At 32.0% G+C, this 23,356-nt stretch overlaps 2 protein-coding genes across 4 annotated transcripts in view; one reads left to right on the top strand and one right to left on the bottom strand.

Moving 5' to 3' along the window:
* Positions 1–15,105, top strand: part of LOC124373448 (probable 2-oxoglutarate dehydrogenase E1 component DHKTD1 homolog, mitochondrial) — a 63,985-nt gene extending 48,880 nt beyond the window's left edge. For all 3 annotated transcript variants that reach the window (XM_046831823.1, XM_046831831.1, XM_046831834.1), the window contains 4 exons: positions 157–277; positions 5,021–5,212; positions 10,549–10,634; positions 14,888–15,105. In XM_046831823.1, coding sequence (XP_046687779.1) covers positions 157–277; positions 5,021–5,212; positions 10,549–10,634; positions 14,888–14,995 — 507 coding nt within the window. In that variant the 3' untranslated portion in view covers positions 14,996–15,105. The remainder of the gene's footprint in view (positions 1–156; positions 278–5,020; positions 5,213–10,548; positions 10,635–14,887) is intronic.
* A 2,709-nt stretch (positions 15,106–17,814) lies between these two features.
* LOC124353588 (nucleolar protein 16-like) lies at positions 17,815–22,838 on the bottom strand. The gene is made up of 3 exons (XM_046803498.1): positions 22,800–22,838; positions 21,573–21,743; positions 17,815–18,031 (listed from the first exon to the last, which is right to left on the bottom strand). The coding sequence occupies exons 1-3, from the start codon at positions 22,836–22,838 to the stop codon at positions 17,906–17,908; spliced, it is 336 nt and encodes a 111-aa protein (XP_046659454.1). The 3' UTR covers positions 17,815–17,905.
* Between the last annotated feature and the right edge of the window lie 518 nt (positions 22,839–23,356).

The following is a 23,356-nucleotide window of genomic DNA, read 5'->3' as shown; positions in this document are numbered from 1 at the left end:
GAGGAAAACACTAGGATTCATAGGACATATTATTTTTAAAGTTTACAATAAACTCTCCTCACTTTGGCTATATAGTAAAGTAACAAATATAAATAAGTAATTAACAATCATAAGACAAAGTCCACACTGATTTATTGTTGCTGATCTGTTGATTAGATGGTGCGTAACTACCGAAAACCATTGATTCTTGTGTCACCAAAAATTCTGATTCGAGATCCAGAAGCGACTTCTGCTCTTAGTCTTTTTGCACCTGGAAGTAGATTTCAGCCTGTCATTGGTATGTAAAATGCTCAAAAATTAAGATAAAAGATATTTTTATTGTCGTTAAGCACAATTAACAATCATGCAATAGACAAAGTCAGAACAAGTTTTATACTATAATATTATATTTATAATATAATACAAGCCATTCCTTCAATGGAAGAAGAGAAAAGTTTAATAATATCCAAGTAAACTATAGTAGGAAAATTTTATACACAATAAAATGTGTATATCAAATTATAAAATTATCTAAAAACTAAATTAAAACAGAATTAAAACTTTAAGCACTAATACCATAGGCCATGTAGAGTCATTTATGGAGTAAAACAAGTGGATTTAAAAAAAAATTCTTAATGTAACATCACATGCTTTTTATAATAACTTATTGAAAAGTTTTATAAAAAAAAGAAACATGTTTTATTTTTAGTTTTATTTTATCTAATTGATGGTAGATCTCCCAAATAGTTCTTTCTTGTATAGTGTAAGTGTATGTTTTGTCTATTTATAAAGCGGTCTAATTTTCTATAACTTGGAATAATAGATAATAAATATATAAACTAGGCAAAGTCATAATTTAAAATTTTAAAAATATTGGTAAGTAAGTTTTTTTCTACTAAATAGACTTTTTTGTGCTTACACTATTTGTCCAAAAAGTAATACCATACCGTAAATGAGAGTGGAAAAATGTGTAATATGCTGTTATCAACATTTCTTGACTGACTCAATTTTCTAATTTATTTAAGAGATAAACAACTCTGATAATTTTGGGCATAGGTAACTAATGTGTTAGTCCCAGCTTAATTTTTTGTCTACTTTTATTCGTAGTAACTTAACAAACTCATTACTGTTGTCTATAGATTTTCGAAGAGAATAAGTTATGGTAAAACTTATTCGAAGTAAAATAAAGGTAAAACTAACGAAGTAAAATAAATTGTCGAATAACAAGAAAGAATGTCAAAAGTAACAACTAAGAAAAATAAATGATAAGGATACAACCAACTATATGATTGATAATACTAATTCAGTCTTACTGTGAACAGCCAAATTATTTGCATTAAATCATTCTAGAGCTAGACTCATAAAATATTCTTCTACCACTTTTAGATTTGTTATGTATTTGTCGGAATTTAAAATAGTTATATCATCTGCATACAATACTGATCTATAAGGGACAAAGAAAATTCATTGATTGCAACAATAATAAAAAAAGGCCCAAAGTCAGAAATCTGCAGAATTCCTATAAGTATGTTTTAAATTTGACCTGTTTTCTCCTTTAACAACTATTTGTTTCCTATCAGACAAATAAGATGACAGCAATTTAAGTTCTTGATTTCACATATTATAACTGCAGAGCTTTTTTTAAACAATAATTCATGATTTATGCAGTTGAATGCCTTTCTTAAATCTATCAATGTTTCAGACAGTAATAATTTGTTTTCAAAACTCTGTAAAATTGTTTCAACAATGTTTTATATTGATTTTATTGTGTTTGGTTGTTTAAGAAATGCATATTGCTCTGCACAGAAAAGATTATTTGGAGAAAAGAAACCATACATTTGTTCTTTCAGTCAACTTAAAAAAATTTTACTAAGTGTGAGTACTAATGAAATAGGGTGATAACTACCACGATATTTTTTATTGCCCTTTTTATATATATTTATTTACTTGATGGAAAACCTTTTTTACAAACAATTTACAACATGAAAATAACTACACTAGAATTGGAAACAAATTTCAACATGCTCTAACAACAAGATATTTAAAGCCAAAAATCATAATAACATAATTTTACAATTTCAAATAACAGCAGTGTATGGCTGGCCAAGCCAAAAAAGTAATATATACAATTTTTAGTAACATACAAAATTAAATGTTATACAATAACCAAGAGTAAAATAAATTGTCGAATAACAAGAAAGAATGTCAAAAGTAACAACTAAGAAAAATAAATGATAAGGATACAACCAACTATATGATTGATAATACTAATAAAATATTAATCAGATAACGTACCAGGTATCCCACGAAGAGGTTTAAACGTTTCATTTTATATTACTTGCCCATTTATGCACCAAACATTTTCAAACTCTACACAATTCATTAAATAGAAACTGGAAGTGTCGTAGAAAGTTCTCTAGAGGATCATATAAGGAAAAAGAAGTACTAGTATGCGTATCAATGCTCTGCTCTCCAAGTAAACCGAAATCACTAAGGAACTTGAAACAAGTGTTCCAAAGTCTTCAGTATGGAGAATAATTAACAAAAAACAAAATTAAATTTTACAAAAGTAACCTAGTCCATATACTTCTTGAAGATGATCCGGACAGGAGAGTGGAATTTTGTTCTCTTATCATGAGTTTTCATGAGCTAGATCCTAATTGGTATACTCAATTGTTTTTTTTCAGACGAGTCCACTTTTTACCGTGGACTTTCTTCAATGGTGCTGTAAATGGGCGTAATTGTAATTATTACAACACCGGTAATCCACGTATTCTTGAACAGACTCTATTCAAATCAAAAGGAATTACTGTTTGGGCAGCTGTCAGTTGCAATAGGTGCTATCTTAAGACATGTCAGACAGTATGCCTGGGAATAGATATGAACAAGTTTTAAATGTACAAGTCTTGCCTCATTTTACGGTTCCAGAAATGGATCATGCAATCTTCCAACAAGATGGTGCTCCTCCTCATTTCGCAAATCCTGTCAAGCGATTACTGTGATTTTTTAGATTGGCCACTCTGATCCCCAGATTTACCTGTGTGTGATTTCTTTCTATGGGGTTACTTAAAGTGACAAGTTTGTACTCGTAGCTTCAATAATGATGAGGAATTAAAATAAACAATTGAAGAGGAACTCTCCGGATACCGCAGAATTTCTTTGTAAGAGCTTACGATTCATTTGTTAAGCGCTGTTATCAGTGTGTCGCTGTGGATGGATTACTGTTTGTATAATTGTGGACCCTATTTGTAGGTTTTTAATAGCCTATGTTCTAATTTTCTGATTGAAATGCTTTATTTCTCTAAAATATGACAATAAATAATTTTACAAAATCAAAATTACTGTTTTTAAAGTAGTTTTCAAAATGCCACCATTTTGTTTCAACAATTGCTAGAGAGGTGAAATTTTCACAGAATATTTTTAAAACCTATTTAATGAATTGTATACAGTTTGAAAATGTTCGGTGCATAAATGGGCAAGTAATATAAAATCAAATGTTTAAACCCCCTCTTTGTGGGACGCCCAGTATAATCAATAGATAACAATAATAAGTAGATAAATCAATAGTGATTGAAGATATAACAAGACATAATAACAACAAAACCTCAACTACTAACAGAAAATCATGACATTTGCAAGGATCAGGGTACACTCTCCTCGGCAGCTAACAGATATTTTCTTACCACACAATCACAATCGACTCCGACCTCTCATGGAAGACACACATAGATCTACTATGTAGGAAGATCAGCTCAGGAGCTTTTCTGATCCGTAGACTCCGTCAAATAAGCACGCCAGAGGCAGCAAAGACCGCCTACTATGCCTTCCTTGAAACCCATTTAAGGTTCGGCATAGCAACCTGGGGAGGAACGTCTGCAACAAACCTGGATAGAGTCCTCATTCAACAAAAGAAAGCTATAAGATCTCTGACAGGGCTCGAGCAAAGAGAGAGCTGCCGAGCGGCATTTGTCGAGCAAAACATTCTCACAGTGGTGTCACTATACATACAAGAGGTCATCCTGCACACAGTCTCTACAGAACAACAAAGACACAGAGATATCCACCATCACTACACCAGGCATGCCGCAAACTTTGCCCTACCTCCTCACCACCGTACTCTATACAGCAAGAAACCATCATACATTGGTGCAAAACTTTTTAATCTTCTACCAGAGAACCTGAAGAATGTGCCACCCCAGAAGCTAAAGAAACAATTAACAAACTGGCTACTGAAGAATCCTTTCTACTCACTAGAAGAATATCTGAATAAAACAGGTCGATCTCAAAACTGATAACTTTCAGAAAAATCTGTAACATTTTTTAATGATTTGTAACTTGACGCTAATGCTAATTTCCAAGATTATGTAAATAAAGTCTATTGTCTATTGTCTATTACAGTTGGAACAGCAGTGTGGAAGAAGTCGATAGAAGGGTGAAGTAAGTTGCCTTACCGCTACATGCGAATCACTGTACTGTTAATCTTGTAAGCTGTTCCGTGGTGATGCCTAGCAAAGAGCTCAGTGTGTCTAGTTCTCGATGGTGTATAGAAGTTTTATCATCTCAAGAGCTCAGGGCAGTCAATCATCCCATTAACAATCTTGCACAAAAAGATAATGTCTGGGATGTCTTATTGTAGCTTCATCCTGTCTGAGCTGCAAAGCAATGTCATTAACCAGCACATCAAGTAGTTCAGGCGCAGGCCCACTATTCGAAGAAACCATGTCTGGATCCCTTCAATAAGCTCAGTGAGGTAACTATGATGAGGAGACCAAACCACGGAGGAAAATTCTAAAACAGGTCAGACATTCTCAGTGTATAGAGCTCCCAAATGTAGCAGGCTGCCGAAGAAGACTTGATGCTCGGAAGGTAACACCTAGATGCCTGTTTGCCTTTGCTCTTACATGTCTAATATGACATGCTCCCAGCTGAGATTCTAGGATAGTATTACACCCAGGTCCTTGACTTCATCAACTCTCCTGAAAGCCCAGCCATAAATTGGTATGGAAATTTGTATGTAACACATCTTATGTTCTGTTGTAAGGTGATGCTAGTATCAGAGCCCCTGATAAAGTAAACAAAGTGCTGTTTGTGTGTGGGAAACATTACTACGCTCTGAGAAGACAGAGAGAAGAGCTGGGTTTGCAAGATGTTGCTATCATTCGTGTGGAGGAGCTCTGCCCATTCCCCACCTACTACCTACAACAAGAGGCTGACAAATTTACTAATGCCAAACGTATGTATTTTAACTTTATTATTGTTTTTAATTTACAATTTACTACATATTTGCGTAAATTGTTGGAAAGTTACAATGTTTAACTTGCTTAGGGTAGAGGGGGGGCCTTGTGCAATAAAAAGTATTTAAGTTTGTTAGATAAATTATAAAATATTAATAGAGTTTTTTTCTTAATTTAGAAGTATTAATAAAGAAAGTAGCTTAATATGGTTGTGTTGTTAATTTATATATTAATCATAGCTTGCATAGTATTCAGTTGTTGTGAATTTGTTGCAATGAGAAACAAACTTTTGTATAAAGTGATTTAAAACCATCTAGAAGAGTTCTCAGGAAAGATCGTATATAGTGTACAGTATTTATTAAAATATATCACAGTTTATAGAAAATTTAAATTTGACAATCAATCAAAACAATTGAAAAATCATACTTTATACTTGTCAATAATTACTGTTATTTATTTACAATTGAAAATCACATAAATTATAAAGTTACAAAAGAATATTAAACTGATAAAATTCCTCAACGGTAAGTTTGTTTAATTTATTAGTAGCCTAATTAGTTTTATTAGTTACGTATTATTAATATTATAACATATTTTCCCTTGTTATCTATGTCTTACTATGTTTATGTGATTACAATTCTAAGTATAGTGTGTGGGAAGGGGGATGCAAGATGGGTGCCAAATTGAGGGATATACAGTAAAAGTTTGCACTGGGCCAAACAATAGTGATACAAACAACCATAGACTCAAAACTATGTTCATGTGATTACAATCCTAAGTAGAGTGTGTGGGAAGGGGAATGCAAGATGGGTGCCAAATTGAGGGATCTACAATAAAAGTTTGCACTGGGCCCAACAATAGTGATACAAACAACCATAGACTCAAAACTATGTTTGTGTGATAACAATCCTAAGTATAGTGTGTGGGAAGGGGAATGCAAGAAAGGGTGCCAAATTGAGGGATCTACAATAAAAGTTTGCACTGGGCCCAACAATAGTGATACAAACAACCATAGACTCAAAACTATGCTTATGTGATTACAATCCTAAGTATAGTGTGTGGGAAAGGGAATGCAAGATGGGTGTCAAATTGAGGTATCTATAGTAAAAGTTCAAGATTCAAGATTTTATTCATCATTAATCATACAGTGATGCAATAGATTTCGTCAATATCAATACAACATAATTTTACTTTTTTATTGCTTGTTGAGTTGTTGGTAACTACTATATTTAAATGAAAGTTTAAATAAATATAGAAAAATAAATGTAGAATAACATAATAAATAGCTACAACACTATATACAGTACACTGTAATAGTTTTAACATTAAAAACACAGATAATCAATAGATTAAAAGACATACTATATAACTACTATATTTAAGTGAAAACTAAAACAAATATAAAACATTATAAATAGTTATAACACTATATAAACTACACTGTAATGGCTTCAACAATAAAAAACGTAAATTATTAATAGACTAAAAGACATACATTTATGAATAAATAATTAGACAACAGTTAAAAACACAAAAAACATAAACTAATAAAATTTAAAACAATGAACAGTGAATAGCCTATATACATTACATCAAAATCCATTAAAATACATACATTTAACTATCTAATCTGAATTTAGCTTTGATTAAAAATGAGGAAAAGATGTCCTTAAATTTACCATAATCAGTAGCTAGATAGTCATCAACCTTGTAGAAAACTTGTTCCTTTAACCACTTTTTCAAGCAATATTTGAATTTATTAACAGAGACAGTGTGAGCGGATTGAGGCAACTTGTTAAATAATCGATTTTTCATGCAAAATATGTTATTTGTTTTTGTAAGTCTAGCAGGTAGTAAATCTAGGGCATAGTTATTTCTTGTGTTATAGTTATGTATATCAGATCTAATTTTATATTTATGCAAATTTTCTTTTACGTTTATTAGACAGAAATATATATAAACATGGGAGTGTCATTATTTTTAATTCTTTGAAAATGGGAAAACAAGATTCACGATTGTCCAGTCCTTTTATGGTCCGTAAAGCATATTTTTGCCATCTAAAAACTTGTTCCATATAAGTACTATTTCCCCATAAAGTAACACCATATACAATCTGAGAGTGAAAAAAGGCATAATACGCATTGATCAACATATCACTACTGACACACAGTTTAAGTTTTCTTAGTAAATAAATGATTTTAGATAGCTTTTTGCAAAGGTATTTTATATGTACATCCCATTTCAAACTGCTGTCTAAGTATAGGCCAAGTAGTTTAATAGACTCTGCTTCAGTTAATTTAGTTAGTGAAAAAATAATTGATTCTGTCTTTTTTTTATTTATATTTAAATGATTTGTTTTAAACCAGCTCTCTGCAATATTCATTGATACATTCTGATCTATTTGCAATTTTCTCATGTCTTTTCCACTCCAAACTAAAGTAGTATCGTCTGCATATAATACCGATTTGCATGGTATATTACCTGGGAAATCATTTATTGCTATTAAAAATAGGAATGGTCCCAAGACAGATCCCTGGGGAACACCAGATTTAATTAATTGAAAATTAGATCCATCATTATTTTGATATACCATTTGTTTCCTGTTACACAAGTAGGATGTCATTAAGCCAAGTTCCACACCCCCCAAACCATAACATTGCAATTTATCCAATAATATTTCATGAGAGACACAATCAAAAGCTTTGGTCAGGTCAATCAGAGTAGCACATGTCAATATTTTATCTTCAAAACCGTTCAAAACATAATTAATAACACATTTCAACGGCCTTAATTGTATTCAAACCTGGTATAAAACCAAACTGTTCAACACAAAGCAAATTATTATTAACAAAAAAATTATATAATTGATCTTTGATACATGTCTCAAAAACTTTACTTATTACGGGGATTAATGATATTGGTCTGAAACTTGATGGATCAGACTTTTTTCCTTTCTTATAGATTGGTATTACCTTTGTAAATTTTAACACATCTGGGAACACACCTTCAGTTAAGGCTCTATTGAATAAGAAAACCAATGGCTTAATTATAAAATCAATGATTTCTTTGATTATTCTATTTGATAACCCATATATGTCTTCACTATTAGATGTGCTAAAATTACTGACAATCTTTTTTACCTGTTGTTCAGTTATTGCATGCCAGAAAAATGTTTTATTTTGCATTATTAAATTATTATTATGTAAGTATTGATTTACAAGTAAGGTTGCTCCCATGACATCAATAGGTTTGTTAATGTTCATTTCTGTTGGTGCATTAATGAAGCAGTCATTAAAATCATTAGACTTAATTGGACACTCAAGATTTCTACTGTTTCCACCAGATTCTTCTCTAACTACCTTCCATGCTGCTTTGCACTTGTTTTTAGAATTTGCAATAAATTCATTATTGTGTAACGTTTTAGCCTCATTAATTTTATATCTGTAATGTTTTTTTCCTTCTGATACAGTTCTTTTAATTGTTTTTTTCTGTCCAACTTATCATTATTACATTGGACATATAAGTTATAGCATACAATTACTCTTTCTTTAATTTTTTTCAACTCATTGTTGTACCACTTATTTGTTTGCTTTGTTTTATTATGTTTGAATTTATTAGTTTTTTATAGGACAGCATTGCTCAAAGGTATTTCTAAGATAACCTAACACATTTGTAAATAGCAATTCTACATTCCGCTCACAGAGCAAATAGCTCCAGTGAGTCTCACTTAATATGTATTTAAGAGAATTGATAGTCTTTACAGATAGCACTCTAAAACTACAAGGTGATGCATCTTTCTGTTTTGCTTTCTATATTCTCCCTAAGTATCTGACAATAAAGGCCATCATGATCTGATATATGTGGTTTGAAAACTTTGCATTCACTTACATTATGTACATTATTAGTTATGATGTTGTCAATACAAGCCAATCCTCTAGTAGGATTTTTGTTTAAACAAAATAAATTATAAGATGTCAGAAGGTTAAGAAAAATTTTGAGACTCTTGTGAGTTATCTGAAATATTTACATTGAAGTCACCTGTGATAACTAAGTCATATTCAGGCATAAACCTTCTGGTAAGAAAACTTAAAAAATTGTCTAATTTTGTCAAGAATAAGTTATTATCAGACTGAGGAGTACAATATATACTAACTAAAACTATGTGGTAACTTTTTTAAAACAATAGCAACTACTTCAAAAATACTTAAAACACAAAAATAATTAACATTTAGTATTTCAAAATCGATGCTTTCCTTAATAAATATGGAACAGCCCCACCTCTATGAGGTTCTTCTCTACAATACATGTCAGCCACAACAAAACCTTCAGGTACATAAAGTAATTTTTCATATAAGTTAAGAGAGTGCTCATTTAAACTGACAACATTACAATTAAATTCATTCAACATTACTTCTAACATTCCAACTTTTTTTCTTAATGACTGAATATTTAAGTGAACTAAATTAAGTGGTGTAATGTTTATTACATTTTTACTACTTATATAACATGACATATTTTTTAATTTATGATATCTATTTATGTTGAGGCCAACTTCTTCTGTAGATAAGGTTTTGTGACTGTTCAAGCTGGTCTTCCATTTTCTGAAGTGAACGAGTTTGCACTGGGCCCAACAATAGTGATACAAACAACCATAGACTCAAAACTATGTTCATGTGATTACAATCCTAAGTAGAGTGTGTGGGAAGGGGAATTCAAGAAAGGGTGCCAAATTGAGGGATCTACAATAAAAGTTTGCACTGGGCCCAACAATAGTGATACAAACAACCATAGACTCAAAACTATGTTTATGTGATTACAATCCTAAGTATAGTGTGTGGGAAGGGGAATGCAAGATGGGTGCCAAATTGAGGTATCTATAGTAAAAGTTTGCACTGGGCCCAACAATAGTGATACAAACAACCATAGACTCAAAACTATGTTCATGTGATTACAATCCTAAGTAGAGTGTGTGGGAAGGGGAATTCAAGAAAGGGTGCCAAATTGAGCGATCTACAATAAAAGTTTGCACTGGGCCCAACAATAGTGATACAAACAACCATAGACTCAAAACTATGTTTATGTGATTACAATCCTAAGTAGAGTGTGTGGGAAGGGAATTCAAGAAAGGGTGCCAAATTGAGGGATCTACAATAAAAATTTGCACTGGGCCCAACAATAGTGATACAAACAACCATAGACCCAATACTATGTTTATTCTTACAACAAGTTCAGTGTAGTATTATAATAAAAAAAGTGTCTTTTTCACTTAGAATTCTGCTGATATTTTTGTATTATTAAAAAATGTCTAAAGAATACTTGTAAATTTTTATTTCAGATTTCATTTGGTGTCAAGAAGAGCATCAGAATATGGGAGCTTGGACCTTCTGTAAAACACGGTTTGAAAATCTTCTTGGCAGAAAGGTATGTTTAGTTATTTATACTGATTTACTTCTATGAATGTTACTTCATTATAATTATATTTTTTGACGTAATTACAACATTTATTGTGTGTGTATATATACTGTATACTCACCTTCGGCTCTCAGGCGGCTACAGCCCCAGACCCTTAAGTGGGGTTATTTCTGAATTCAAAGATAAGAGGGAGTTGGTGATTGGTTAAATTTGGACATGAGGTTTCCAAATTTCATATTCCCAGTTGTATTCGTTCTCGAGAATGATGTGGGTCGTAATGCTTCTCTACTGCTCAGCCAAATGATGTGTGATATATAAAAATAATAAATGGATTTCGTATGAAAATGAACTTGTTCTCGAGACAATCTAATCGGATGAAATGTAGTAATATAGCAGAGTTAAAAAATAATATAAGCTAAGAAATTGACAAGAATTTATTTAGGTTCTGAATTGGAGGCTATTTTCAAACCAACAATTACAGATACAAGTAAATACCAAATGACCTTTTTTTAAAGATCACTTAATTTCCAATCAAGATATTGTATCGATCAAAATTGACCTTTGAACATAAATAAACACGGAAAATTGCCTAGTTCTACTGCATGTTTCTTGTAAGAAATTTTAAACTGAGATGCGGATCTGCCCTCAGATTTGAGGTACAACCTCTGGTTGCCCGTTATAGAGCTTGGGAGAAATGACTGCACTGGTCAGCTCTTCTGTATTTTTTAGAGTAATTTAAATGAAAAAATTGATGATTCAGACAGGCGTTTTCTATTGGCTACACAGACTACTATAAAATTGTGCAAAGTTTAAAGTTTCTAGTATACTTGACTTTGTTAAATCTAAGTCAGTATAACAGTCAAAAACACTTTCCCTATATACGAGGGCTGTTTTTTTTTCAAGTTCCGATAGGCCATAAATAATAAACACATTGAGATAAAAAGATGATTTTATTACCAAAAGATTCGTAATTTCTTACTTATTTTTCTACGTAGTCACCAAAAATGTTGAGGCACTTGTCGTAGCGAGAGACAAGCTTTCCTATACCCTCCTCGAAGAAGTCTGCCGCCAGTGAGCTCAGGTAGACCCTTACAGTTGCTTGAAGCTCTTCGTTGTCAGCGAAGCGTCGTCCACCTAACCACGCCTTCATTTCTCGAAAGAGGTGATAGTCACTGGGCGCCAAGTCAGGACTATACGGCGGATGGTCGAAAACTTCCCATTTGAACTTTTGCAGAAGTTGTTTTTGTGACATTGGCACTATGCGGTCGTGCATTATCGTGGATCAGGACCACGCCGGATGACAGCATTCCTCTCCGTTTGTTTTGTATTGCTCTCCGGAGGCGATGTAGAGTCTCACAGTATGATTCCTTTGTTATCGTTGTTCCCTGTTGCATGAACTCAACCAGAAGCACACCTTTTTGGTCCCAAAACACTGTAGCCATTGTTTTCCTTTTGGTCAAAGTCTGCTTGAATTTTTTGGGCTTGCTAGGGGAGTGAGTGTGCATCCATTGCTTTGATTGTTCCTTGGTTTCTGGATTTTCATACAGGACCCAAGTTTCATCCCCAGTAACAATAGACTTTAAAAAACTGTCTTTCTCGTTGTCATATCGCGTCAGAAAAGTTAGGGCTGACGCCATTCGCTTCGTTTTGTGATCCTCACTCAACATTTTGGGTACCCAACGGGCACACAATTTTCGGTACCCTAGCTCGGTGGTCACAATCTTGTACAAGGAAGACCTTGAAATGGCTGGAAATTCGGTAGAAAGTTCATCAATTGTAAACCTCCGTTTCTCCCGGATCGCTTGGTCAACTCGTTCAACCAAACTTGCAGTAGCGACCGACTTGCGTCCTTGACCGCCTTCGTCATGGACGTCTGTTCGACCTTCAGCAAATAGCCTACACCATTTTCTTATCGCGCTATCACTCATACAGTGTTCACCATACACAACACTCATTCTGCGATGGATTTCAGCAGCACTACATCCTTCAGCTTGAAGGAAACGAATCACACTTCGCAACTCACAACTGGCGGGAGAATTGATCGTAGTGGCCATCTTTACTCGCCCGTAGCTCGGCTACGACTGATGGATTGGAGCCGGCAACGGCGTTGGTTGTAGTGGGGGAGCGGCGCAATTGCACAACACGCAGCCCCGCCTCCCGCCACTACGCTGGTTATTTGGAGAAACAAACGGAACTTGAAAAAAAAACAGCCCTCGTACTATTTACACTTCGCTATCGCTCAGCCAACTCCTGTCCGGGAAATATAGTCCATCATTGAACTATTTCTTGACAACGTTGAATTAAATAAAAATGCCAAAATTTCATGTTTATATCTTAATTTGTTCTCAAGGAAAACATGCAGACAAACATATATATATATATATATATCGACATAGTAAAACGTATAAAAGTCACTCTTTTATATAGTAATAGAAGTAAAATCCTAAACTGGATTGAATCGCACAAATTGTAGTCGCATATAAATTAAAAACACAAAATTGACAATTCACGACAAAATTTTTGCCATTGAGAGCTTTTTTGAGGCTTATAAAAGAGTATAGAACGAAAAGCCACTGGAATTTTGTTGTTGATCACATCATTTTCTAATTATCAACAATTTTAGATTCAAGCTATGACTAACGAATCAGCCGCTATTGGGTCATGAAACAAATTATCATGTAAAAATTACAAAAGTATTGCATTTAAACGCATTTTGCGGCCAAACCATTAAGGATAGGGCAAATGTTACTGGTACTTTTTTGTAGATCACGTCATTTCCTAATTTATGTTTATGATTAGATTTCAGCTACAGCTAACGGTTTAGCTACTTTTGGGCCCTGAAGCTAAAATCTGATGTCAAAATTACAAAACTTTTATTTAAACGCGTTCTGTGGCCACACCGATGAATATAGGGCAGAAAGTTACTGGTACTCTTTTGTAGATCACTTCACTCCACACTAGCTTTTTTCGTCAGATCCAAGCTACGATCTACGGGTTAGACACGACAGGGCCTCAAATAAAAATATACATGTGAAAATTGGTAAAATTTTCTATTTTGAGAGTATTTTTTGGATGAGCTGGTTGAAATGTGGGGAAAACTAATGTGCCTATTTTGTTGACCAGACAATTTGCTAAAACCTGTCAAAAATTCGATTTGAGCTACGACAACCGGTTTTGTTGCTAGATCGCTTGAAAGCAAAATATTACACCGTTTTTTAACAAGTTGCAATCAGTTTTTAATTTTTATGAGGTGCAAAAAAAGTAAACATTGCCATTTATCAGGCTGTTTCTGTTGGTTATACGGTAAAGGGTACATGCGTGCCAAATTCCAAGTTTCTAGCACTTCTAGAAATATGTTAGAATTGTATCTATACATCAGTCAGTTAGTTTCACATGCAGCTGTATAGGTATTAAGATATAATTTGTGCATGCACGCACACATATAACAAATAAAACAGCACGATCTACTATGTGCTTCTGGCAGTATCATAGTTCTTTCAGTATGCCATTCTAAGTGCTCTAAACAAGTGTTCAAAATAGTCACTGGACTCATCTCTCCCACCAGCCGTGACATACCGTACATGGCATTATTAGTTTTCTTTTGGTGTAGAAAATGCCATATGGAAATTCATCATGAATTAATTGTTTTGTGAAGAGTGTACACAACAAAAAATGAAGTGGCTGATGACCTGTGGTTACCGATGGCCTCAAACAAATTAATCTTTTAGTGGCCACACAACTTTATACAGACCATAATGGGATTTTTCACAACTTAGAGACCAGTGGGGCGTAGCCCGGAGGTATTTTGAAATATAAATAGGCTTATCTGTTAACCAGGGATCCTAGAAATGTCCATACAATCGGTCCAATAGTTTTTGCACGATTGAGTAACATACATACTGGATACCATTAGAATTTTACATAAAAGTATAGACGTACATGTATGTCTTAGTAACTCTTAGATAATAATAAATAAACCTTATTGCGAACAAACACTAACAGACTACTTTTTGATGCCCACTTAAACAATTCTGAAATTGAAAAATATCCTAGAATTTTACATTCTAGCTACTCTAGTCTGTTTCTTAATTAGGCATACAGGTAAATGTTTAATAGTCTTTTAAGCATTCTTAAAATATTGAGAACATTTCAGTAAAATTAAAAATGCAGATTTATATATCTATTGTATTTTTATATTACAAATATTTTATATGGTTTGCTACTTGAAAATATCTGATTTTGTTAACACAAATCTCTTTTAGTTGAAGTACTGTGGCAGAGGTCCTCTAGCAACGCCTGCTGTGGGTATCAGCAACGTTCATAAGAAAGAAGTGGAACACGTCATCAAACACCCATTTCAGATGGATTGAGGATTATATTTTTGTTAATTCATGTAGATTTAGGGTATAGAGTTTATCAAATTCAGTATATACTTTACTTGATTTAATCGTAAAATAAAATAAAATAATTTTATCTTGTGTAGGCTGTGTATCATTTTTGGGAGGAAGTGTCAGTCCCTTCTTAACATTATTCTGCTTGTTCCCATGGTCTATGGTGAGTCTTTTTATCCAACAGACTAAGTTAAAGATTGTTAACAATCTGTCTACTCTGCAGCTGGTAACAATTTGTAGCCATAGTGATGCGATAATTCATAAAAAGCAAATCTATTATATTTATCCCTAATTATACTATGTAACATTAAAACTAAATAAATCAATCAAACTTAATAAAATAAGTAAAAATAGTTATGAGTATTAGCATAACCATGTAGAAAAAATATACATAACTTCTACAAATATATTTTTTCAACAAAAATGTGTCAATATTTGTAAATTTTAATTCATTTAATATAATGCTGAAATGTGTACATAGAACAATAAAAAATAAATGTAATATGTGACATTACGGCAATGCAGGCCTTGGGAGCTGACAGACAGAATCCACCATCATATTTTGGACTAAGAGGGAAAATCACGCTGCTCTGTATGTATATATATATATATATATATATGTATGAATTAATGCTTATTTGGATATTTAAGCAATGTTTATAGTGGAATTAAGTAACCAATTGCTCATATATGGCTTTAATTTTTACTATGGATCTCTCTGAACTTTATACAGAGTAAAAATAAGACTGATTCACTGTTACTGATTGTTACTATTGTAAGATGTATCAGAACAAAAATCATTATTCGAAATTAACTCCAACTTAACTCAGAAGTTTATATTTATACTAATCAATTCATTGTTAGTTGTGTTTGATACTTTTTGTAATGTAAATTTAGGGATTCTTATTTATAATGTTATGTATTAATGTTTACAAATATAAAATATATTTTTAAACTGTTTTTGAGCTTTATTTGTTTTTTCATATTTCCAGAGTTACATAATTTATTTGCAGATCTCACAACTTAACTAACTTAATATTTTGTATTTTTTTCAGATGTATATACGAGGGGAGCTCAGGGGGACTTGGCAAACCTTCCTTCCCCCCTCCCCCAAAGTTTTGAAAGATTGCCATTAAAATTTCACCTCTGATAATAAAAGCACAGGGAATATTCCTTTTACTATACAGAGTTTCTGTTGATATTGGTAAATCAATGTCTTTTTGAGTCCGATTGATAAGTCCATTAACAAAATGAATCATTTAAAATATTTTTTTCACAAACCAAAAAGCGTGGATATTTTAGTTCTGGTGTTGCTAAAAACTTCAATGCAAGAGGATAACATGTGTATATATATATTAATATAAAATCAATAAACATTGAATCGCAAAAAGTACTTGCTCCACCGGGATTCGAACCCGGATCTCTCAATTGCCGGGTGAATGTGCTACCATTATGTGCAACATATATTATTGCAGATATGTTTTCAACTTTGCTTTCTAAATAGGCTACAAGATTTAGTCTGTATTCATAAAGAAAACTTTGTTTGAGCAAATATACCTAATTGGATTAATTTATTTGAAATACTAGAGCTTTAAAATTTGGTATATTTGTACAAAATTATATTTAAAATCAAAATACAAGATTTTATAAATGGTTATAATCAATGGTTTTTCATGATGAAACTGAAATTTTCCGACATAACTTTTTTGTACATATAACATATATATATATATATATATATATATACTTTTCTTATTGGCCTAAGTATATATTTTTTTAGTAGAGCATATAGGTAAAAAATGTGCATAAAACCAGAGCTTTTGAATAAATAATTATATATATATATATATATATATATATATATCTATCTATATATATATATATCTATATATATATATATATATATATATATATATATATATATATATATATATATCTTTCCCAAAAACACAAACTTACAAATACACAAAAAAGTTTTGTATGGTCCTAAAAGGGTTAAATGACAAACAGAATTTGTTATGAGTTTTAAAAGTATGCTATAAGAAGAATGATAGTTTTGATAGTAAAGACCAGTAAGATTAATTACTTAATCCTTTGACCTCTAAGCAAATAACAGGTGCGAGCCTCAGAGCGGCCGCCATTCCTGTGCCATGGGCTAGAACATCAAACATCTTTTGCTGTTTTTGTACCTTTACACATAAACTATTGCCATTCTCTTATTTTTTATCGTAGAACAATGTTTTTTAGTTCCATATTTTTTTTTGTGATGAGAGGGGCACCTTGAGAAACATAAAAAATAAAAACTTTCTTCTAAAATAATTTCACAAAACTCAATAAAGCTAAGTTTAAACTCGATAAACATAATCTGAAGTAATTTTATGTTACTAAGCTATATTATTACTTTGTCTTAAGCAAATGACTAACAGTATAAACATATGACACACCATGTAAGATAGACCAGCATTCATGTTGTATTGTTGACTGCCTTACGAATATTGTAAGTTTTCAGAACTTGTATAATATATTAAAAATTAAACGGGCCAAAGAAAATTGTTACATTATAACAGTGCAATTCATCCATCATATGGTATAAGGTTTATCGAAATTTAATAGAAAATTACTTTGTAATAAGCAAAATAGTCACAAGCCTATTAATATATAGGCTCTCTGTGTTAAACACTTGTGTGGAGCTTGGCTATATATAGGCTCTTGGCATTTTAAGGGCACAGCGATTGGCTATATATAGGCTTCTGGCAGTGGAAGGGTTAAAGTGGTAATTTAATGAGAAAATAACACTGTTTATTAAAAAAATTTAATTTATTGACAATGTACAACTAATCTTTGTACATTAAAAATCATTTTAAACAAAACAATGACTTCAACAATGAACTATAATTTTTCTTTTGAAGCCAAGTATTGGTTATACTGTTCAGGGACACCCTTGAACAGTTTAATCTTTCTTCGGATTTGTTGCCACGTTTCTTGATAGTAATTCTTTTTATCACGTGCCATCGCCTAAAACAAAATAACATTTACAAATATTTTACTGGAAAATACATAATGTGCAGGTATTTTTAAGAAAAATACTTGTTTTTTCACAGACTTCGCCTAACACGTCTCTCCGTACTTGACAGATCTTTTTTTTTTTTAGTAATACAACATAATTGTTTTTCTTGCTGGTAAAGTCATTTATAAGAGCCTATTCGTTTAATATATAAATTGATTTTCAGATGGTTATTAACCTAAGAACTAGTAACTGGTGAAATTTCATTGGTCTATCACTCTCAACTGTGACCGATAGATGAAATTTTGAATGACAATACATCTTTGACACAAATAAGAGAGAGAAAAATATCATATAAAAATATTGTACTAGTGTTTCTATTTTGTCCTTGTTTTTACATTAGTAATTTGTTTGCTTGCGTTTTTGTTGCAAATAAGTTATACTGTAAATTAGAAACTATTCAAATAAAAAAAATTTAAACATAGTTTTTTCATCAAATTTCAGAAATGAAATTTGTATTTGACATAAAGAATATTGAAGCTTTATAGTTTAACAAATGTGGTATGTTTTTGCTACATTTTTAAATACGTTTTATTGCTAAATTAAACGTTATTTATAAATTTCGATGTTAAATAAATATTATTTAACCCCAGGTCTAATGTGATCAAGTGTACGTGTGGGTAAGTTCAATTACTAAAAAAACCGGTTGTCTGTAAAGTTGGTTTACTGACAATAGTTGAATGTGACGTCGTAAGAAAATACGGATGGAATGGTTGCACTTTTCAAAAGAAAATTTAAATTTTATTTGTTTGATAGATATTTTGTATGGATATAGAGGAGGTAAATGGAAATCACAATGGAATTTATCAAGTTACATTTATTTATACGCATAAATACAATTATGTCAATTTTTTTTTACAATGTACATAGTTTTTACAAGTATGAATGTGCGTTCAGCAATTGTTTTACAACTTTTAAACATGTGTGATATTTAACTTCTTACAATTTGTGTTATTCTGCTGAGAATAGGACGATGATAGGAAAAGTTACTTAATTATTTTTGCAAATTTAATTGTAATTTGTTGTAAAAAAGTAATAATTTTGAATAATTTATTGTAAGAATAAACTGTGATTAAATTATTGTTTGTAAGTCTTAAATTTAAAATTTGGAAACATCATTAAAATTTTTGTAACTCTAGCTTTTAAAAAGCCCGCCTCAGAAATGTGGAGGATTTAACATTTATGTTTTAATTTTTTTAAATCATAGCTACGCTCAATAATTATTTCGATCGAATAGTAAAGCCATTGATTTTTAACTCATCGTGAAATAGTTCTGTTAACTTATTGTTATAGTTTTGTCAATTATAGCATAACCTACAATCGCTGCACTAGAGGACTGAAAGCTATTTATTTTAATGATGAAAGCATGAATATTCGACAATATATCAATGAACATATATTTAAGATCGAAAGAATCATTACCTTTATCGCCGGCTCCATTGAATTATAAGCCATTGTCACGTCAAAAAAACATTTTTTATGCATGAATGGTGCAATATTTCTTGCACTAATGGAAGAGGATATTTTCATTGTGTAGAAATCAATACACAATTGGGTTTTGGGCTCCAATTAACGTTTGAATGGAGGGAATAAAAAAGAAATTGAACAATTATTTTTGTGAGGTATTCACTAGCCTAAATGCTTTAAAAAAAAACAGTAAAAAGTTGGTTTGTTTTCAAAACAATGATATAGTAATGAGTTACATATAACAACACAACAAAAATGTATTTCTTTTTCTAAAGCACCACACTAATTGCTTCTACCCTGAATACGTTTAGTTTTATAACCTTTATTGTAAACCCTTACAATCAATTGATATTTCTATGAGGTGTAGCTATTAAATAACGAGACTGAAGTAAAAAATGTATTTAAATTTTATTCATAATTACTTATTATCACCTTCAATATACACTCTACCCCTACAACAGTCCATGCAAATTTTCCATTGTTGGAAACAGTGCTTGAAATCATCCTTTGTCAGCTCCTTCAGAACATCCGCTTTCTCTTTTATAGCTTCCACAGACTCAAATCTTGTCCAATATATATAAAACAGTTATTATTGCTTTAAATTTTGACTTGCTCATTCGAGATTTTTTGGCTCTCTGTGAAGTTGGGCTCTTCCAGTGCATGGATTGGTGCTTCGTTTCCAGATCAAAAGAAAAAACCACACTTCATCACATGTTATTATAGTTTAAATAAAATGTGAGTAATTTCAAATCGCGTACTAAGTGTCAGTACAAACCTTTTTGCGAGCTTCTTGTTCAAACATTAAAAATTTAGGCACCATTTTAGCACACACTTCTCAGATGTAAAAATTGTCACGTACAATTTGCCATCCATATCTTTATGGCCAGTAGCAGTTTTTCCAAGTTTAAAGTGAAATTTCACAATAATTCGTAGCTGTACTATTACAACAATAATTTTATCCGGCGAAACAAAAAACAACAACATAAAAGTAGGCTCTGACTAAATGGTGTTGTTTACAGAAGCGAGACTAGGTGCATACTTATGAGAAAGGTCTGCACTAAACAGCTGTTAATTATGGTGGTTGACTCATACCTCCTTGATCCGCAGCAGTGTCAGTCTCGTTATTTAATAGCCACACCTTGCATACTGATATGCCCACATGTTGACGTGCAACCAATAAATCTTCACTTCCAGATTTATTTATTGAGCAACTGTCATGAAAAAATAATTTTCTTTAATATTTAGGGACTCCACAATGTCACTATCAGATAGCATACCTTATACCGCCACACCCTCATCAACATGTGCAAACTCTTAACTCTTCCCACGCCATAGACGGATGGATATATTAGAATGGTAGACTTTAACCAAATACAGTTATATCCGATATTACGGATTATGTTTTTTAGAGAGTTTTTAGTTCACAAAAGGCCTTTGAAATGCCCGGTGCATGCTCCGTGCTTATCGCAGTTGCTAAGGAAGTATTTATAAACAACCTACACTCTCGGTCATCATGAGCACGCGTGTCTACTAAGTATCTTGTTATTATTCTTCATTGTTTGGTAGTGTTGTGATTAGTTTGAAATATTTGTCTTGTTTTATAGTAGTATCTGAAAAGTTTAATTATATTTTACAATGAAATTAAAATTTGAAATAAAGTGTTCTGTTTTATACTCTTCACTTTTACCTTTAATAATTTAGTTATAATAAAAATTAGCTTTTATCTTAAAGAAACCAGTGTTTTTACTTGTCTTGACGTTACAGGAAAGTTAATAGATTTATTAGTGGCGTGCGAAGGGTTAAAATGTTTGATCATTGGATTACCATATTCCAAGCAGCCTCGATGTTTTATGTTATTGTGTTCCACTTGTTCAATTGCAACTTATACAAACCCACATAGCTTGAAGCAATTAAAATAGCATTTTACAAAATATCAGAGCTAGAAAATGCTTTAAAACGCAATTATAAAAAAAACAACAAGATACATTACAATACTTTTACCAAGGATTATAGAAAAAATCTTACCTCATAATCTTCACCATACTTGTCCATTAAATATGTGACCCATTGCACCTGGCTGTTAGGTAAGGCAAAACGCCTTTCTCTGGGTGCACGGGCATCTTCTTCTAGTTCAGTGACAACATGTAACTTTTCTGGTGCCCTTTCATTGGGTTTCACATGCTCTGTTTTTATTAACTGTAAAACAAAATAATTATATTTTAACTAGAAAAAATATAAGTATCATACATTATGATTATATTTTAATTGCAAAAATAATCATGTTATAAATTAATTTATCGACACAAGATAAGGGCTCTGGTGTAAATGGTGAGCATTCACACCCAGCAAATAAGAGATCTGAGTTTGATTCCAGGCTGATTGAGTACTTTTTGTTCACTAATCTTTCTTCTTGAAATTAAATTGGGTTACTTTTGCTTCCACAAATTTAATTTATACATGATGATTTTTCTACAAAGGTACAGTTAAATGTCCTCTGATTACAGAAAATTTACAGGTGAAGAAATTGGGTTACACTGTGACTTAAAATGTTAGAATATAGCTTGTTGAACATATTAATTTAGATTTAAAATTATTTTTATTGGATAATATGTAAAAGAGTGTCCTCAGGATTAATCAAATACAGTGTAGTTTACACGAAGAGGTATTTATCATTGTTTCATCAGATGCACTATGATGTTTAAGACACTGGGATCATGTCGTGCTAAACTCAAAATTCACACTGAATCAACCCTTCTAACCTTAGCAGAAAACTCGGTTGCTCCACCAGCATGGGATTGTGTCTAAAACATTGTAGTGCACTCAAATGTGCACTTAAAGGGACAATGAGTCACCTAGGTTAAACTATATTTTGTAGTCTAGGTGTCTCTGATGTTGAAACAATGCAAAGAGTTCGTTTTGATCTTCTTTATCGCCAACAACTTTTGCAAATCTTCAGACAAACAAGACTCCAGATTCCAGGTGTCAAGTCTGTGACAACATCAGATTTCAGATGCTGCAATAAGATGAAGGTAAACTGGAGTTAAACTAAACATTCACATTAAATCAGCCTTTCTCAACACAGTTTGTTTATTTGAGCTTCTTCTTCGCCGACTTTTTTTTGGATCTCTTCAGAAAAAACGAAAAGAAGAGAAAAACTATATTAACCATAACTTCCTGATTTCATACGTATATGTAAAATGCACCAGGTAACTTGAGATACCATCCAAATATCATGATTTTGAAGCAACACACAATAACACAAAACTTCCCAGTCTCACTCTGGTGTTTCATGGTAAGCAGGAACATAAAATTAACAGGGAAGTTAAGTACTTTTAAAGAGCTGATGCATTAGGGGATTAAGTTAATGATGGGGTTTAATTCCGAGGGGAAATATCAATGGAACTTTAAAATTTATGACTAAAAGTAAATATTTAGGCAAAAACAATACATACAAAACAGAGCATAAAGTCACTAGACCTTTTTTGTAGACCTCTTCATTCCTCAATGATTTTTAGTCAAATCCAAGCTAGTTCCTACAGTTTGAGTCCTTTAGAGTTTAAATTTTTATTTCGCCATTGTAAGTTTTTTAAGGGTTCAAAATAAAAATCCTGTTTTCAGACTTTTATAGGTGGTTCATGCCAAAACCTGACTGCGTAACAAATTTCAAATTCCTAGGCCTTCTAAAAGTGAGTTTGTGTACTTGAGTGATTACAAATGGGGCCATATATATTACATTTTTAAGTACATAATGTAGTCTTTTAGCTTGCTCTCTACTTGAGTTCTCACTGGAATTTATTAATTTATAAGTT

The sequence above is a fragment of the Homalodisca vitripennis genome, chromosome 1, assembly GCF_021130785.1.
Source record: "Homalodisca vitripennis isolate AUS2020 chromosome 1, UT_GWSS_2.1, whole genome shotgun sequence".
In the NCBI taxonomy this organism is placed as follows: domain Eukaryota; kingdom Metazoa; phylum Arthropoda; class Insecta; order Hemiptera; family Cicadellidae; genus Homalodisca; species Homalodisca vitripennis.
This window is presented reverse-complemented; position numbering and strand designations above follow the sequence as displayed.

What these genes read in the sequence shown, in the direction of transcription:
- LOC124353588 (XM_046803498.1), bottom strand. Translation starts at nt 22,838, where the DNA reads ATGAAACACCAGAGTGAGACTGGGAAGTTTTGTGTTATT. An exon ending in CTGGGAAGTTTTGTGTTATT is followed by an intron (nt 21,744 to 22,799) that starts GTGTGTTGCTTC and finishes TTTGTTTTACAG; the next exon opens with TTAATAAAAACAGAGCATGT. An exon ending in AGTATGGTGAAGATTATGAG is followed by an intron (nt 18,032 to 21,572) that starts GTAAGATTTTTT and finishes ATTTTGTTTTAG; the next exon opens with GCGATGGCACGTGATAAAAA.